Genomic DNA, 14,977 nt, shown 5'->3' with positions numbered 1-14,977 from the left:
AGGTATTCAAAATTCTCTACTGGGAATTTGTGGATGGTGTTGTGAGAACCACTGTTATCACATGGGCACTGAGATTTTAATTATTTTAAGAATAGTTTTTTACACAAAAGAATGAAGTTTTAAGAAATCTAGCAATTTTACCTGATAAGGTCCTGAACTCGACTGTTAAAAGCATCACCTTGTGAGGGTTTGTTTTTCATTTCCTGTGTTGATATTTTTGGTGTAGCCGGCCGGCTGTTTCCATCTGTTCGATTGGCAATCAGGCAGCTAAAAACCACAGCACTGACTTTGAGAAGTCCAGTTGTTAAGCCTTCAAAACCTTGTTTATTTGTATTTCTTCCAAAAATAGCATTATTTTTATCTGGAACATAAACCTAGATGAAAAAAAGTTCAGTAAATGTGTTTCAACAAAACCACCAAAACCCGAGAAGATTTAGAACATTTCTGGAATCATAAATAATTTTGAAATTCTATAGGTGACAATCTAAAATGTTCAAGAGTGTTGGCTCTGAAGTCAGATTGCTAGTTCAAATCTCAGCTTTCCCCTCAGTACCTGGATGACCTTGGAGAAGGTTACTATTAATACTTCTAAACCCTAATAAGACGGATAATGACAGTACCTACGTGCTAGAGTTCTTATGAGGATTAAATGAGTTAATGCACATAAAATTCTTAGTATACGCATAGGCATGTAGTAAATACTCAGTCTTTATTTAATTGAATAAATTATATTAAAAATTTTATGAACTCAGAAAACAAACCAATTGATAAATGGATAGCACTGTTTCTTGTTAGAGTGAATTTTAAAAATATCTAACCTACATTCCTCTATTTGGGTTAAATTTGCATTTCTGATTTTAAAAGTGGTCTTTTCCTAGTACATATGGTTACATTCAGCTCTCTTTGTGTACAGTTTACAGGAAGTAACGTGGTCATTAAAAGAGGGGCTTGGAGCCAGAACCTGGGCTTAGATTTTGGCTCTGCAGCCATATGACTGGAGACAAATTCCTTGCTTTCTGTATCTTCCTACCTCCCAGGACTACTGTGAAGTTCAAATAAGAAGATGAATGAGAAAATATTTAGTCAACTATTACATTCCACAAATACTTATTTAGTGACAACCAGCCTTTGCCTCATTGTCACTCTTTACCTGTACTAATTCTATCAAAGATAGAGGAATAAATGATTATTTGGATCCAAAAGGAAGATCTTTATAAACACAAGCAACTTATTGGCCAGAACTAGTTACATAGTTCAACTCAACCACAAAAGATCCAGGAAATGTCATCCTATTATGTACTTGGGAAGAGAGAGAGAGAATCAGAATATTCCATACACAGCACTACCGACTACATAGTAATATTGTTTTCTCCACTATGACTATGCAAATATTCACAGCTAATCTATTTAACTAATGATTATATTTATTTTCTTGTCCAAATTTATGGTTTCACTCAGATAACAATTTTTTTTTCATCCTTGAATTTCCTAGTTATGTATCATTAATTCATTGTCAAGCTTTCTGGTTAAAATGAAGTTTCCTCTGAAGTTCAAACTCATCAGGATCAAGGATTGTTGGTTCTTTTTGTTCCCCAGTGGAGAGATTCTTCCTGAAATCTGCCATCCTCCTGCTCTACTCTGGACTGGCTGCTCCCTAGGCATGCTACACGGCTCACGTTGAGACTGCCCTTCATCTTTATCCCAAGGATCCTGTTCACCTCTCCTCTGGGTTAGATGCCCTTATTTTTCAGATCCTATGTCTTCCTTTTCTTCCCATATAATTCTCTTATTTTGATGTAGGATGTATTCTAGCAACTTTCTGAGAAAGAATGCATGAAAAGAAATATTTTGAGATCTTGTGTGTCTGAAAATATCTTTATTCTATCCTTACACTTGACTGATAGTATGGTTGGATTCTTGGTTGGAACCCATTTTCCTTTAGTTTTAAAGGACTGCTTCATTGTTTTCTAGTTCAAACACTGCTGTTGAGAAGTCCACTCTAATTCCTACTGTTTTAGTACATGCCCTGTACATTCCTCCCTAGAAACTTAGGAACTTATCCCTGATTTCTTGTGCCTCGGTATAAGGTCTTTTTTCATTTATTGCACAAAAACCAGTGGTCTTTATAATTTGGAAGTCATACATTTCATTTCTGGGAAAATTTCTTACATTGTTTCTTTGCTAATTTCTTCCCATTCATTTTCTCTGTTGGATTTTGAATCTGGACTCAACCTAATTTTTTAAAAAATATTTTCTCCTGTTTTTTATCTTTTCGTGTTTTGTCCTAATTCTTTGGAGATTTTCTTAACTTTATTTTCCAGTCCTTTTACTGAATTTTTCCTTTCATCAATTACCATTTTCCCTGAAAATAAGATAGGGTCTTATATTTATTTTTCCTCAAGAAGACACCGTAGGGCTTATTTTCAGGGGATGTACTATTTTTTTTTTTAAGTACGGTACAACAATCTACATTTATTTATTCAAATAGAGTTAAGTCGTCTTCTTCTGGAACATCATCATAACTCTCCAAACCCTGAATTCCATCCTGAATTTCTTGTGTGACTGTATTTCCTTGAGAACCATTGGCACCAATCTCTCATGTCGAGCAATAGAGCTCTCATGGGGCAGATGAGAAGGGCTGCTTGTCTTCTTTACCACTCCACAATGGAATGCATGGGTTGTGCAGATCCGCTGCGCAGCCACGCCCATCACTAGGTCTTATTTTTGGGGTAGGGCTTCTATTGTGCACATGCTTAGAAATCCTGCTAGGGCCTATTTTATGGGTAGGTCTTATTTTCGGGGAAACATGGTATATTTTTAATTTTTAAGAGCTATTTTTGGGGTTCCTATATATTTTGTTTTTATGGTATCTTGTTTTTAGTTCATGAAAATACAGTATCTTCTCATCTCTGTGAAATTATACTTTTAAAAAAGATTTTGTTTCTTGCATGGTCTCTGTTTCCTTTGAGTTCTTTCTCTATACTTCAGGTTGAAGGCTTTCCTCAAATGTGCTGTTAATCTTGTGCTTTTTGTTCACACTTAAGATTGATGAACAGGTACGTGAATCAGTGTATCACAATCTGGATCTAATCACAAGTTGGATACAAACTTCTGGGTGAGTGACTTTAATTTGGGTGATGAGGCAGAGGTTCAGCTTTTCCATGGGGGGAATCCCAATTTTCAATATGTATAGGTTTGATCTTCTAGGACAGGTAATTTCCTTATATAGAATGGAATCCTATATCTTCCTAACCCAGAGTATATAACATGGTGCCTGTTTTCTCAAAAGTTCATAGGAGAAGAGGGTTGAGTGTCTCACTGTTCTAGGATAGATCTTCACTGAATCATTCTTTTCTTGCATGAGTGTGCCTAGTGTGCCCATGCCGAGTAACTTTGTTCAAGCTAGTGTCTTCCATGAGGGTAGAGGAGGGCAATTATTTGGCGATATATGTAGCAGATGGGACCTAGGGCACCTACCTGCCTCTTATTTACACTTTCAACTAATCTTCCTCTTTTCAGCCTCACTTGAATTCTCATTTTCTGAGACAGCTGATAACTCTAATTCTTGAGCTTCTGGGATTCTGTGGCACAAATTTTCTTCTGCCATACTTCTTTCTGCTGGTTTAGGCTTTAGCTTTTAGGCAATTGCCTTTCAATCATCTGCTTCCCAGATTAAAAAATATTTGTTTTCCTTTCCTTCCTGTGCTCTTTCTTTGAAGGTTTATGACTTTATCTATGTACTAGAATGTCAGTGGGGCCTCTGGACAGAAGGTAATTTATGTGTTCAGTTGGCCACATTTTAAAATTAATTCAATAAATTCTCTAAAGACACAATTTTTTCTTTTACACATTAGAGAAAGAATATGAGTAATACATTTCTGGGTAATGTCAGAGTTCTTCATTCATCACAAATTTTCATATTCCTTTTTCCACCCACAACCTTGTACTGCTTTTCATCATGAAGTATTTAAAACAGAACATTATGCATGTATGCATGGTATCTTTAGCGATCTTTCATTTATCCAGTAATTGCATCTTTTAAGAATATAATTGAGAATCAAGAAGAAATAAAGACTTCTGAGATACCAAACTATTATAATAACATTATTTATTTAATCAGTTGCTCATCTAGCATTTGAATACCTAACACACATATGGCCAAGGGAGCAAAGGGATGCTCTGCTCACCCACCCTCAGGCTTTCACTCAGACCCTGCAGACTCTGATTTTACAAAACTGTAGTAAGTTGTGGTTTCTCAGTTTACACAACAGAAGGCATAATATAAAGAAAAGTGGTGACCATTTAAGAGGTAGGCAGTAGCAAAATGTGACACTAATTCTAGAAGCACAAGATGAGACAGCTTTAAGAAAGCAAAAAGCATTGCAATGTGGGACAGTTAGACTCACTCATCTTTATTTCCTATGAAATTATTTTTCATTAAAATCAGTGTTATAATAACTGCTAATTCTCAAAATGACAATCTTCAGATATCAAGCACGGGTTAAATTATGAGCCACACTGATGGGGGAAGGAAGGAAGAATAAAAACAAGTGTTTATTGAGTTTTTCCACAATGCCAGATTCTTAAGCATTTTCCTTATATCATCTTATTTAATTTTTACAGACTAAGAAATCAAAGTTTGGAGATACCAAACAACATGACTGAGTTTCACAGCTAGTTATGGAAGAGCTGGGATTTGAACCTGATCTGGAAAAACGCTATAAAGCCCATGTGCTTTCCCGTACCCCACGCTGACTCCCTCCCACTGGGTATCTCTTTTACTAAAGATTTTGGAAAAACTTTGTCTCTGGTAGAGGAAGTGAAAATTGGTCATGGGCCAAACACTGCCTTATTGATATCTCTTTCATTAAAAAATGAGTTTTATTCTTGGCCAAAAGAGTAAGAAAATAGGGCTTTTGGATAATTCTGGGTGAAATATATTAATATTATTATTCAGGAACTATAAATGTGGTTGGGGACCAAATGCCACTTCTTAATCCACCCCAAGAAAATCAGCTCACGGTAAAGTAAGTCAGATATATATTTTTACACTATTCTTATCTTTTCTGCCTATAGGTGACAACTTTTGATTTTCTATCTCATTGGACCTTTTTATTTATTATTTTAAGAGATTGGGTCTTGCTCTGTCACCCAGGCTGAAATACAGTGGTGGGATCACAGCTCACTGCAACCTCAAACTCCTGGACTTTAGTGATCCTCCTGCCTCAGACTCCTGAGTAGCTGGGACTGCAGGTACATGCCACCATGCCCAGCTATTTTTTTGTTTGTTTGTTTTTATAGAGATGGGGTCTTGCTATGTTGATCAAGCTGGTCTCAAACTCCTGGCCTCAAGTGATTCTTTTGCCTCAGCCTCCCAAAGTGCTGGAATTCAGGGATGAGCCACCATACCCAGCTTTCACTAGGGCTTTGTGCTTAATTTTATAAACATAATTTTGTCAGTTTCTCATAAAGTAAACAGAAATTGAAAAACCTCTATAACAATGCAGCAGTTATACAAAGAATCCTTGTGGCCCTGCAGGAGCCAAGCCTCCCTTGTTGGGCTTGTTGGGATGAATCCTGGGATGTCAGACCTCGGTCCACAGGCCTTCACCACAGTGGATAGTCTTTCCATGATCTCCTTTTTCTCTAATAGTCTCAGTGATCCTTATGTCCAATTTAATCACCTCATCATCATTTTCATGGAAAACATTTTCACAGAAAATTTCATATTTTTCTAATTCTTTCATTTAGTATTGGCCCTTTACCACAGAGAATAGCGTTCTTTTGCTTGCAATCTTTGCTAGAGTGTTTTTTGGTCTGTCTTCACAGGACATTATTTTACTCAAATAGTCCCAGAAATTCTCCTTATCCCTTTGTATAGATTTTTCTTTTGCTGGGTTTAAATTATTTTTAATTTTTTTTTAAATTTATTTATTTTCTTTTTTAAAATTTCAGAGTATTATGGGGCTACATTTTGGTTACAAATATTGCCTTTGCATCACCCAAGCCAGAGCTACAAGTGTGCCCATCAGCAATGTTTTAACAGAAACCAATGTTTCATCTAGGAACGTTTCAAAATTGCCAGAAGTAAGGTAAGGAGGGGCTAATCTTCAGTGAGACAAAAAGGCTCTTTCTAGTCTTAAAAATGAGATTGGATAAAAAGAAACCTTAAGGAGAAGGTACCTATACTATAAAGCAGGCGTCCTCAAACTGCAGCTCGCGGGCCATATGCGGCCCGCAGAGGACATTTATCCAGCCCGCTGGCTGTTTCTGCCACCGCTGCCTGTCCTGCTTAGCAGCCGACTCGTCCTGAGCCCACAGTGCACATGTGTGGAATGTGCGCCGCACTCTCCAATGGCCTTCCAATGGTCTGAGGGACAGTGAACTGGCCCCCTGTTTAAAAAGTTTGAGGACCCCTGATCTAGTCGGATATCACTGTTAGTTGCCAGAGGTAAAATAACTTGTGAGCAGCTTGTACTTTGGGGGCAACTTTAATAGATGAGATACACACTTATGCGAGTTCTGAGATCTGCTCATAGACCAACATTTGAGTTTGGCAGGCTGTTGAGTCAAAGGCACATGTAAGCTGACGGGCCTGTCATTTAGGAAAGGTGTATAAGCTACGTCCCCCCATGCCCCCTGCCCTGCTCTACTGTACGCTTTGCTTACCTGAGCCTGCAACACATTCCATACTGGGCGGGGGGTCTGTGGAGGGCCAGGGAAGGTTGCTTTCCTAGTGTGCAGCAGTGCTTGTAACTACCACCTGCTGGTGTACACCAAGCCTGGCCTGGGAAAGACAGAGCTATGTAGCTTTTGGCCCTTCTCAATCTATCTCCCCTGAGGCAGAAATCTAAAACCATACTCTCTTTTCAAATGGATGAAAGGTATTTCCTTTAGTATATTTCCTTAGAATTTATTAATGTGGTCATTACTTTATTCTTGTAATAGCAGGAAATTACAAGGTGACTTCATGTACATAGTCTCATGGCAAATTTTCTCCTTCTCCTCAAAGGGGAAGGAGATATTTAGCTTTCTTAAAATTTATGGGCATTTTATATAGTTTTAGATATAGAAATAACCTTATAATCTAATCTTTTCATTTTCTCTCTGGGAAAACCAAGGTCCAGAGGAGGAAGGGCCTTTGCTGAGGACATGGAAACCATCGGGGCTGGAGTGAGTACCAGTGCTGATTCTCTGAACCTACTCCAAAAAGAAACCCAATATTTACAGGACCAAGCCCAGAGGCAAAATGTTTTTGGCAAGATTAAATTAAAAGTCATTATCACTTTTAAAAGCCAAACTCCTACTGTTTTTCTCCCATTACTTCCCACCACAAAGTTGTTTCAAATACTTGCTACATTCTTGTTTGCAATAAAGAAAGATGCTTTTACTAGTAGTATAAATCTATTGTTCTGTGACAGGATTCTATGAGAGAGAAAATTTAATTGGTAATCAGTGGTAATTCTACACAACTAACTTTTAGTATTCTGTAGCTGGCTTTCCGTATTTTCCAAGCTGTGCAGTGTGTTCACAATGGTCGGAATATGAATTAAGTTCTCTGAGAACCAATGGGAGATTCTGAAAACTCCTGGCAAGACAGTGCCAGAGTATAGAACAAAAGAAGGCAGAAAATGTGGAAGGGCTCCAGTAGCAGATACAGATTCCTACATTGTTGGCATCATCTTATTTCCTATAGCTACACTGTCATTAAACATACAACAATCTTTTTGCCATTGATATTTCATAAAATATCTATGCCCATGTTATATTATGCATTAAAAATAGAACCTCTGAAAGATATTTACCTTAATGATTTACTTGGCTTGAAAATATAAAAGGAAATTACATAGGAAGGGATAATAGTTTTTCAACATTATCTTTTCTTAAATTGTCCCCTTCTTTTTATCCCACAATTAGTATTATGACAATATTAAAGACATTACAATTTATCTTAAATATCATTACCTTTTCTAACATTTATGTCTTCAAGTCTCTATTCGTATCTTTTATGTAGCCAAAATCCTAACAAAGTAAAATGTCAGCACACTTTATAGTGTCTGCCTTAATGGTCATGATGCTTAGAACACTCTTTGTTACAAATGTTGAATCATATCATTCCTGTTTACTGTAGCATGTATCACATGACATTTTAAATATCTCTTATCTGTCTTTCATACTAGGTTGTGAGCTACAATTTGTCTCTGTAGTTCCAGAGCCTAAATATTTTTGTCCAATGAAAGAATGAGTAGCTTCTAGAGGCACTGACAAAGCAGCTTTGGTGTGCCGAGAGCACTGTTCAGGGAGCTGAGAGGCCTGGGTCCCATTCTGGCTTAGTCACTAGTACCGCCATGACCTGTGTGTCTCCAGTTGCTCATCTATAAAATGGGCACTTGGCTTTCACTAATATTTATTGAGAGTCTACTTAAGTAAGATGGTGAGCTAGGTGCCTCTATATACATTTATTTTATTAAATGTTTATAGAAGCCCTGTAATATATCTATTATTAACCTCATTGTGCAAATGGAAAAATAGAGGCTGAGAAAGGTTAAGCACCTTACACAGTATTGTGAAGTCAGGACTTCATCTGATTCCATGTTTGGTGACTTGCCCCCAACACCATTGTATCTTTTCTGTATGAGGCTGAACTGGTTAATCTCTGAGACCTCTTTTAATTCTCAAATTCTACAATTCTGGCTGGGCATGGTGGCTCCCGCCTGTAATCCTAGCACCCCGGGAGGCCAAGGCGGGCAGATTGCTCGAGGTCAGGAGTTCAAAACCAGCCTGAGCAAGCTATAAAAAGAAATTAATTGGCCAACTAATATATATATATTGGCCAATTAATTTCTTTTATAATATATATATTATATATATAATCCTGCTGATATATATATATACATATACATATATATATATATATATCAGCAGGGCATGGTGGCGTATGCCTGTAGTCCCAGCTACTTGGGAGGCTGAGGCAGTAGGATTTCTTGAGCCCAGGAGTTTGAGGTTGCTGTGAGCTAGGCTGACGCCACGGCACCCACTCTAGCCTGGGCAACAAAGCAAGACTCTGTCTCAAAAAAAAAAAATCTATAATTCTGTAGGTATTTATTTATGATCATGAAGTTATCCAAGTAGCCTCTATCTAGATTATAGGCAAAAACCAGGAAATAACAAAAACCAATGAAAAAGGAGGTAGAAGCAGGTATATTGACACCAGTGAGAAAATAATTAAGCAGTGAAGGTTGGAGTAAGACAAAGAATAACACCACTGCTATTCTAGAGGGAGAACTGAGAACATGAGAGACTATCAGAGTTGAAAAGCCCCATTGTGGTCATTCTCTAGTGCACCCTCCAAACAATGCAGGGTTCCTTAATGTTGGTCTGACACCCCCAGCCACAGAGCTCACCAATCGTCCACCAAGGCAGGCCTTTCCAACTTTAAGGAATTCTGATTGTTTATTATGCTTAAGTCAATGTCTTTTCCTGTCTCTAGCCCTACAGACTCCTGCCATCCAGTGGTCATTCACCTTTTATTTCCCCTTTGGCAACCAGAACAGGATTGTTTCCCATTTCCTAGGAGAACTGCTCAGAATTCAAAACAGTTCTCATGCACACGGAGTCCCAGTTCCATCACTTGCTTTGTACATGGCATGGTTTCCACTCTGTTTACCCTCCAGGCTACTCTCTATTCTATAGGAGGACCATCACCCTCTTGCTCTGAACACTGTTTAACTATATGATATGACTTTGTTTTCAGAAGTCATGTCACACTACTGACATACTGAGTTCACAGTCATCTAAAACCTCTAGGTAAAGACTCTCTAGCCCTGAGTCTTTTCCACTGATGCAACAGAAAAGCTAGTTACCACCACACCCCATAGCTATTCTTTCAACTTAAATACCAGCCCACTAGATCATTACCAGTCATGATTCTATCATTTCAACAATGGCCTATCCCTCACAGTTTTATTCAAATTTGATATGCCTGCCTTCTATGCCTCTCATAGCCAGATTTCTATGAACACAGCGCTAAAGCTCAAAGGCTCTGAATGCGCACAGCCCAGCACTGAACCCACAGTGGGGCATATCTGACCAAAACAGCTTGATTCTCTTTTGGAAATGCAAACCATGCCATTTGTAAAGTGGAAGCTACTGTGGCTAATAAGCTAGGGGTAGGAAGGGTGTGAAAAGGAGAGGGTGTGTGTGTGTGTGTGTGTGTATGTGTGTGTGCTTGTGTGCATGAACCCACACATGAAGGAATGGCAGATGGTGGATATCTGTGAAGGCAAAATACCTGGCTTCCTATCACATCAGTGAGGAATTCCTAAATCTATTCAACATTTTACAGCAAATAATATCCCTTTTGCTTAAAGCTGCCATTCAAAATCCCATCAATAAAAAAACTAACTCTTAATTACGAGGGGCTCTTCTTTTTTAAACCTGGTCCTCTTCCAATTTTTCTCATTTCAAAAAATGGCACTACTATCCTTCCAGGTGCAAAATCCAGAAACCGTGGCCTCATCCTCCTTGCCCTACATATCCAATTATCAAGTCCTATCAATTGTGCATCCTAAATATTTCTCAACCCCTCCACTTCAACTGCCACCCGCACAGTCCCTGTGACCATAACCTCTCTCCTAGACTATTCAGTTTATCTTCTAATTGGTTTCTTTGCATTCATAACTGCACTCTCTAATCCGCGTTAGCATGCACATCTGATCATATTTGACATCTTTTAGTACCATCCTCCTATATTTAGGATTAAAGTTCCAAATCCTTAATTTAGCCTACACAGTTCAGCATGCTCTAGTGCCTATTTACCTTACTAGTCTAAATAGGCCCCCGTAGCCTCTCACAAGCATCTAGCTTCAACAGCCTTCCCTTGGTGTGCTGAACTTCATAAGCTCTCTTTCTCCTCAGTGGTTCCCTCTGCCTGGATCACCCCCTTGCCTCTACTTTTTGCCTAGTTAATACTCATCCTTCAGGATTCAATTTAAACAGTACTTCTTCAGAGAAGCCTTTTTTGATGCTCCTAATTTGGTTGGGTTCCTTTATGCTTTCCTAGTACCTTCTATTTCTTCTCTGCAGCATGTATCACAACAGTAATTATACAATTACACAGTTAATTACACAATTAATTCCATGACGACTATTTCTCTTGCCTGGTAAAATATAAGCTCTATGAAGATTAGTACAAATGTATTTCATTCACTGCTCCACCTCTAGTACCTAGTATATAGTTTTTTTGTACACTATGGGTGCTTAATAATTTTTGAAGGAATAAACCAACCTATATAAATGGTACTGACATTTGTCCCCATATTACAGGTGAAGAAAGTCAATTTTAAGGAAGTGAAGTAATTTGTTCGAAATTAGAAGTTAGTTAATTATGGAGTTAGAATTTGAACCCAAGTAGTTTTGACTCCAGAGGCTGAGTTACACTGCCTTACAAAGGATATAAGGTACTTTTCAGGAGGCATCTTCCCTCTTGATCCATTTTTAATAACAAGTATTTTTAAGTCATTTAATTTCTAGCTGATATTTAAAGGTCTTTCTGTGATATAGCCTAGTAAATGGCAAAAGACCGACACAACCTAAATAAAAGTCATGCACAATAGAAAAGAACAGATGTATTAGGAGAGAAAGGAGTGAGGTAAAATGGGGAAGATACATGCGCATCCTATCTGAGATGCTGGCCTCCATCTGCCTGCATATCTAGACATATCCAAGACAATTCATAGAGTAGCACGGATTGACAGTGACAAGGCAAGATGTTGAAAAAATGTTGGATTATGAGGCGAGATATGAGTTTTAGCTGGATTAGTTTGTGTCAGTTTTTTAAAAAAAACTGTATTTAAAAATAATTGCAGATTAATAGAAAATGACAAAAAAAGTACAGAGTGGTCCTATGTATGCTTCTATCTGTGCATATCATCTCTAATTTCTTTTCTCAGTGTTTTGTAGTTCTACCTATATAGGTCTCTCACCTCCTTCGTTAAGTATATTCCTAAGTATTTAATTTTCTTTGATGTTGTCATGAAGGTGTTGGATCTTTGATTTTCAGCTTGACCGTTATTGGTGTATATGAATGCCACTGATTTCTGTGCATTGTTTTTGTATCCTGAGATTTCACTGAATTCATTTATCAATTCCAGGAGTCTCTTGGTTGAATCCTTTGGATTTTCTAGATATAATGCCATCAGCAAAGAGAGTTTGACCTCTTTTGCCCCATATGGACACCCTTAATTCCCCTTTCTTGTCTGACTGCTCTGGCAAGGACTTCCAGCACTATGTTGAATAGAAGTGGAAACAGTGGGCAACCTTGTCTGGTTCCAGTTCTAAGTGGGAATACTTTCAATTTTTCCCCATTCAGTATGATATTGGCTGTGGGTTTAATGAATATGGCTTTAATAATTTTAAGGTATGTCCCATCTATGCCTATTTTGTTAAGAATTTTTATCATAAAAGTGTGCTGGATTTTGTCAAATGCCTTTTCTGCATCTATTGAAAGAATCACATGGTCTTTGTTCTTGCTTTTATTTATGTGGTGAATTGCAGTTATAAATTTGCATATGTTGAACCATCCTTGCATATCTGGGATAAAGCCCACCTGGTCATGATGAATTATTTTTTTGACGTGCTCTTGGATTCGGTTTGCTAAGATTTTGTTGAGGATTATTGCATTTATATTCATGAGGGACATTGGTCTCTAGTTTTCTTTTCTTGTTGTGTCCTTTGTTGGCTTTGGTATTAAGGTGATATTGGCTTTATGGAATGAGCTATGAAGGATACCATCCCTCTCAATGTTGTGGAATAATTTCTGCAGTATAGGTATGAGTTCTTCTTTGGAAGTTGGTAAATTTCAGGTGTGAACCCACCTGGTCTGGGACTTTTTTTTTTTTTTGTGGAAGATTTTTAATTGCTGCTTCAATTTCTGGGGTTGATATTGGTCTGTTCAGGAATTCTGTTTCTTCCTGATTGAGCCTAGGGAGGTTATGTGTTTATAAGAATTTGCCCATTTCCTCCACATTTTGTAGTTTGTGGGCATATAGATTTTTACAGTATTCAAAGATAATGTTTTGTATTTCCATGATGCCTGTAGTGACCTCTCCATTTTCATTTCTAATTGAGCTTATTACAATCCTTACCTTTCTAGTTCTTGTCAATCTAGCAAGAGGGCTGTCAATTTTGTTTATCTTTTTGAAAAACTAACTTTTGATTTTATTAATCTTTTGTATAGTTCTTTTGTTCTCAATTTCATTTAGTTCTGCTCTGATCTTACTTATTTCTTTTCATCTGATAGGTTTAGGATTGATTTACTCTTCCTTTTCCAATTCTTTGAGATGGTTTATTAGTTTGTTAATTTGTGAACTTCTTGTCTTTTGGATGTGAGCATTTAATGCTATTAGTGTTCCTCTCAAGAATGCTTTTGCTGTATTCCACAGATTTTGATAACTTGTATCCCCATTATCACTTAGTTTGAAGAATCTTTTGATTAAATAACATGATAAGCAGTAATGCCTACTTAGTAGCCGGGGATTTCAACACCCCACTGACTGAACTGGACAGATCCTCCAAGCAAAAAATAAGCAAAGAAACAGTGGACTTAAACAGAGCTCTAGAACAAATGGGTATAACAGACAGATTATGTAGATACAGAACATTCCACCCAAATGAAGCTGAATATACATTCTTCTCATTAGTTCATGGAACTTTCTCTAAAATCGATCATATACTAGGCTACAAATCAGATCTGAACAAATTTAAAAAAACAGAAATTATACCATGTATCTTCTCAGACCACAGTAGTATAAAATTAGAGATGAATTCCAACAGAAACATTCACCACTTCACGAAGTCATGGAAATTAAAGAATCTATTATTTAAGTCTTGTGTTTTAGAAGGCCTCCTATGATACTGTGCTGATGGGAGGCAGGGAGTGCTACCTTATTACTATCAGGTAGGGATGAAGGGTGCCTCATTATTTTGGGGTGAGGGTAGGAAATCAGGCTTCTGACTTAGTTCTCCACTGACACCACCACACAAAGGTAGCATGATACTGCTCCTCACATGGCCTCCACAGGAGGGGATGGGACTTGTTACCACAGTAAGGTAGTAGGTCCTGGCATCTCTCTGACATTGTCCTGGTGTGTGTGTGGGGGAGTAGAGTGTCACCATCTCTGGGTAGAATTTCAGGCTTTCAATATGGTTAGTCTCCACTGGCCCTAGGGAGAGGGGGCCTCATTACTGCTGGGTGGATTAAAATCTCAATTTGCCACTGACTTTCTCTGACACCACCATGGTGTGGAGGAAGGGGCATTTCATGAGTGCTTAACCCTTCTTAAGGCCTCTGATTCTTCTAGAGAGTAATACCCATTCTCACTACACAAAGATTTTTCTTGTTGTAGAAATGGTAGTGGTAAAAGAGGCAGTAGCGATAATAATAGCAGCTAACATTTAGTGAGCACTCAAAGTGACATTCCATGCCATTCCCTGCTAATAGTTTCATCCAGATCATCTCAACCACGAAAACATGCCCAAAGAGTAGTAGTATTATTCTTATTTTCAGACAAGAAAACTAGGGTTCACAGACATTAAATTATAGCAGTGTAAGGATTTCAATCTAAGCTGTTTCACTCCTGAGCATGAATTTTTAACCATTATACTATACTTTAGTGAAAATTAATCAAGATGACATGTGAAAGTTCTCAAAAATTATAAAACACTAAACATGTGTGAGGAAATTTTTATTACCACTTTCCAGAGTACTTCAACGAGTGATCATGATTAGGTAAATGAAAATACAGGGCCAGGCATGGTGGCTCATGCCTGTAATCCCAGTGCTTTGGGAGGCTGAGGTGGGAGAATTGCTTGAGGCCAGGAGTTCAAGGCCACCCTGGGCAACATAGTGAGATCTTGTCTCTATGAAGAATAAAAAAAATTAAAAAAAATGATCTGGGTGTGGTGGTGTGTGTCTGCA

The 14,977-nt window shown here is 37.9% G+C and overlaps 1 protein-coding gene across 8 annotated transcripts in view; it reads right to left on the bottom strand.

The window, feature by feature from the left end:
- Positions 1-14,977, bottom strand: part of SCAPER (S-phase cyclin A associated protein in the ER) — a 503,757-nt gene that overhangs the window by 78,690 nt on the left and 410,090 nt on the right. For all 8 annotated transcript variants that reach the window (XM_012739362.2, XM_012739365.2, XM_012739364.3 and 5 more), the window contains one exon: positions 142-374. In XM_012739362.2, coding sequence (XP_012594816.1) covers positions 142-374 — 233 coding nt within the window. The remainder of the gene's footprint in view (positions 1-141; positions 375-14,977) is intronic.

Source organism: Microcebus murinus, chromosome 6 (genome assembly GCF_040939455.1).
Source record: "Microcebus murinus isolate Inina chromosome 6, M.murinus_Inina_mat1.0, whole genome shotgun sequence".
NCBI classification, from domain to species: domain Eukaryota; kingdom Metazoa; phylum Chordata; class Mammalia; order Primates; family Cheirogaleidae; genus Microcebus; species Microcebus murinus.
Note: the sequence above shows the minus strand (reverse complement) of the source record. Positions and strands in the feature narration are given on the sequence as shown.